This window comes from Cucurbita pepo, unplaced genomic scaffold (assembly GCF_002806865.2).
Source record: "Cucurbita pepo subsp. pepo cultivar mu-cu-16 unplaced genomic scaffold, ASM280686v2 Cp4.1_scaffold001810, whole genome shotgun sequence".
NCBI lineage: Eukaryota > Viridiplantae > Streptophyta > Magnoliopsida > Cucurbitales > Cucurbitaceae > Cucurbita > Cucurbita pepo.
In genome coordinates, this window is record NW_019647917.1 from 1 (window position 1) to 4,017 (window position 4,017).

General features: G+C 37.1%; 1 protein-coding gene and 1 long non-coding RNA gene across 4 annotated transcripts; one reads left to right on the forward strand and one right to left on the reverse strand.

Annotated features, from left to right (window-relative positions):
* The first annotated feature begins 162 nt into the window (after window positions 1–162).
* Window positions 163–2,506, forward strand: LOC111786504. Its single transcript, XR_002813788.1, has 3 exons — window positions 163–343; window positions 511–612; window positions 1,884–2,506. It is a non-coding gene; the product is annotated as an uncharacterized LOC111786504 (long non-coding RNA).
* Window positions 2,236–3,974, reverse strand: LOC111786502. Of its 3 annotated transcripts, XR_002813787.1 has the most exons (3): window positions 3,437–3,971; window positions 2,758–3,338; window positions 2,236–2,322 (listed from the first exon to the last, which is right to left on the reverse strand). XR_002813787.1 is itself a non-coding variant. In XM_023666749.1 (2 exons), the coding sequence occupies exons 1-2, from the start codon at window positions 3,656–3,658 to the stop codon at window positions 2,874–2,876; spliced, it is 654 nt and encodes a 217-aa protein (XP_023522517.1). In that variant the 5' UTR covers window positions 3,659–3,974; the 3' UTR covers window positions 2,692–2,873. The 3 variants fall into 3 exon arrangements, 2 of the variants coding, with proteins under 2 accessions (XP_023522517.1, XP_023522516.1); XM_023666749.1 differs by lacking the exon at window positions 2,236–2,322 and having other exon boundaries at window positions 2,692–3,338; window positions 3,470–3,974; XM_023666748.1 differs by lacking the exon at window positions 2,236–2,322 and having other exon boundaries at window positions 2,692–3,338.
* Between the last annotated feature and the right edge of the window lie 43 nt (window positions 3,975–4,017).

Here is a 4,017-nt window from a genome sequence, read left to right on the forward strand (position 1 = left end):
GATTTTTTTTTTTTTTTTTTCATTTCAATTATTTATAAGATATTTGGAAATTTTCAATTTTACGCTCTCTTTTTAAAAAGTATATTATATGTTCTTAAAACTAAAATTGTATATTTAATAAATATATTATATATTTGAAAATTTAAAAAACAAAAAAAAATTGTCCCATTTTGATGTTTTGATTAGGGATTGTAAACTTTTGAATATAAAGCCGCCTTAAAATCTAAATACTACAGAATCTCTTGATGTCGCCATAAAATTTTCCCTTCGACCACCTCAGTATTTCACCGACGCGGGCCGTCCGGGTTTCTTGTTACCGATTCATCTTCTTAATGTTATGCAGGTGATTGTTTTCTCCATCTTTTTCAAATGTTAGTTATAATCCTGTGAATTCGTTGAAATTTTGTTCATAACTAGCCATGGGCTCCAATTTCAAAGACATCGAGGTTTAGGTTTTTATTTCCGATGATTGGAGGATAATAAATTTTTGTTGGTCGTCGCTGTTTCTAGGTTGAAAAGTGGTTTTGAATCCGTAATTATTTAAGAAACAGAAAAGGATGCGAAGGGAAATTATACTTTTATGCTTTGGATGATGAAGATTACGTTTAGCAGGTAACGGATGATTGTTTTGTGTTCTTTTTTTTCTATTGCTGGTCAATGAATGTTCTTAGCTTGCTTGTAAATCCGGTGCCATACATTTCTCAGATCTCTGCAGAAATGGTATGTTTTACTTGTATTTCTGTCAATCTTGGGTTTTAGATATACTCATGCAAGCAGTTGGAAGCGTTTTATGGCCAAGATAGCTACGGGGTAATGCTAGTTCAATTTATGTATACGTTTTGAATTGTATAAATTCANCGGTGCCATACATTTCTCAGATCTCTGCAGAAATGGTATGTTTTACTTGTATTTCTGTCAATCTTGGGTTTTAGATATACTCATGCAAGCAGTTGGAAGCGTTTTATGGCCAAGATAGCTACGGGGTAATGCTAGTTCAATTTATGTATACGTTTTGAATTGTATAAATTCAGCTGATATTGGTGGCTTATGAAGGGATTCGTTCCCTCTTAATTGCAATCATTGTCTGATATTTGATTTTCGGTTGTCTAGTTGGATTCTATTAGTTTTAAATGTCGTAGACGTAATTCTGGACGAACAGGATCGTTTTTGGTATAGCTCTTTCCATACGCGTCCCTGTTTCAGCTCCAAGTTCATTCCAACTAGGCCGTCTACAATTTCTGTGCAGTTGCTTATACATGCTGCAGTTTTTGGTTTTGTGCATTTGATATGAGTCCTACTTCATATACTATAATTCACTGTGATATCAGAGCTTCACGTTGAGAAGTTTGTCTCGTGAGGTTTAAAAACAGTGGCATATCAATTAGAGCTTCATGGAACCCTTTTGATTACGAGATGATCACTTGGAAGAACTTTGAAAGTCAGTGGCTCTACATATACAGACACTGCTCTCTTAGTGTTGTAAACACATTGGCAATCATAAGGTTTTAAAAGATCCCTAATCTCCCTAGGACCTTACTTGAACAAGATCTGTTCTTTAGGCTGTATCATTGTGTCCTTGAGTTCTAAGTTTCCTTGATCTTCCTCCTTCAGCCAAATTATCAAAAGCGCCCATGTTTGTGCTTGTGGCTGAGATTGCTGAAATCTCAGTACCTCAACCAGGTCTTTACACCACTATTATGCTGTCTTCTGTTTGTTTGCTTTGAAATGTCAAATTCAAAAATCTATTTTTTTGTTTATCATTCTGGTTTCTGAATGACACAGAACATTTACCGCAGAATTGCATTAACTGAATTATGCCCCGCCCCTTTTTCAAACTTAATATTCAACTACTAAGTTCATTCACTTCATTATTTTCCTTCCAGATGCCAATGGAATCACAGGAGCCGTTAGATTTGGTTCATTGTTCGTTGTTCGTTGTTCGGCCGATGATCGCGCCAAAGCTCTGATGGGTTTTCGGTCCATTCCACTCGAGGTTCATGCAACGGCTGTGGAATCTGAACATATGCAGCTTGTGTTTCTGATGGCATGTAAGTTGAAAGCTCGCTTCGAGCTACTGAGAGATCGTTTTGAAGATCTTCAAGTCTCTTTTGAAGAATTAAAATAAAGCGGATGCAGCCACACATAGGCCAATGCAGCCAAGCCTCTGCCTCATAGACCTAAGAGTCGACAGCTTCATCGCGTACATCATAGCTCAAAAATGCACACTCCTGTGAACAACTTGGAATTTCTGAAGCTGGTCTGCTGGAAAATGTGGCGCAAAAATGCAATCTGGAAGACACTTTCTTCTTAGAAGTTTACAGGCTGCACATGGTGAGCCGTAATTAACTGAAGGCTTATCAGATTGGGATTTAGAAGAACTCAATGAACAAAACTGGTTCTCTTGTTTACTTTTCATGAGATATTCACTCCAATTACTCTACTTATATCTGTACTAATTTTCTTATCTATTAAAATAAGAATTTGAAGGCTCCTAATTTGAAATTTTAAGATGTGATTTATTTTTTAAAATTTTATATTTAAGATGTGAATAATAATAATTTCACAGCATAATCTGAATCGCATGGAAACTAGTAAATGAATTTGAAATTTTATGAGAAATTAATTAAATTTAAACCAATATTTAATCAATTAATTAATTTCCTGTCTCTAAAAGATATGAAATTCAAAGTGTTATCAGAAGACAAAGATTCAAGTAAAAGATTGGTGTTTATGAAAGGCAATGAACTACAAACTTACCAGCTCAGTTAACTCTTCAGAATCAAAGACAACAAAACTGCCTCACAAGTGATTCGCTATAATTCGACGGGGCGGAGACGGGGAAAATGAAATCGAAATCGAAATCGCCGTTCTATCTAAGCTTGAAAGTCCAAGAAAATATGCAATTTCTGAAGAAGCAACTCACGAGTACCATAAAGGGGCTTTTCACTAGTGATCCAATCTTTCTCAAGAACACCGGACTTGGCACTATTCACCATCTCGTTATGGAATGCAGAAACGACGACATAGATCGACACCCTCAATACGTTCGCAATAGCATATGCCTTCGAATGCAGCGGACCACTTTTCCTTTTACCAACCGAAGCATCTACTCTTCCAATACTTGACGTTGCCCATTTAATACTAGCCGGGCCGAATAAACCGTGTGAAGACTGTATAGTCGTTTTCTTACCCATCAACACTTCAACAGCAAGCAGGCAAGACAACAGTGTTGACATAACAGTTGCATTACTACCAGAGAGTTGAGCAACACCGAATCGATCTTCTGCATGTGAGCGTGCAGTCAACATAGAAACTGTTCGAGCACACCATGCATACAACTGCAAAATTTAGGGAGCAGGATCAGTAACATTCAATAGCCACACAGATGATGTTCGCAGTAAACTCGTTAATTTTCGAGGTTAAACAACGTAAGAACCTGAAAGTTTTTAAGAGTTTCGAATTGTTTTACGTTGAAGTGAGAGTCCTTTGGCGATAGTTGGGAGGTAATGTCCACAGCACCTTCCAAACCTTGGCCTAAGTTCAGTGCAAATTGCTCCAAAGGCTTCAAGGAAATGGATATAATTCGCTTATATGTCTCACCTGTTTCTTCAAAAAATGCAGCTCTCCTCCATATATCCACATTGTTCTCACAAACCATGCAGAGATCAAGAAATGCAAGATATTGCAAAAGAGACCCTGAATTGCTGTCCTCTAAAGCTGCAAAGAGGTACTCACTGGGATTTGTTTCTGCTGCTGCAGATCCCTTTGGAGGTGCAAACGCATACCTCTTGGTATGCAGGACCTACACACAGTAAATAATCAAAAAGCTGGCAAGACATACTTGCAGAGGAACAATATAAAGAGCAAAGCTGTCTTAACATGACAAATGTTTTGTTCTGAAATGTTAAATGACCGTACTTAATGGCACAACAAAAGAGATTAATTGTGAGATCCCACATTGGTTGGTTTGGAGAATAGAAACATTCTTTACAAGAGTATGAAAACCTCTCCCTAACA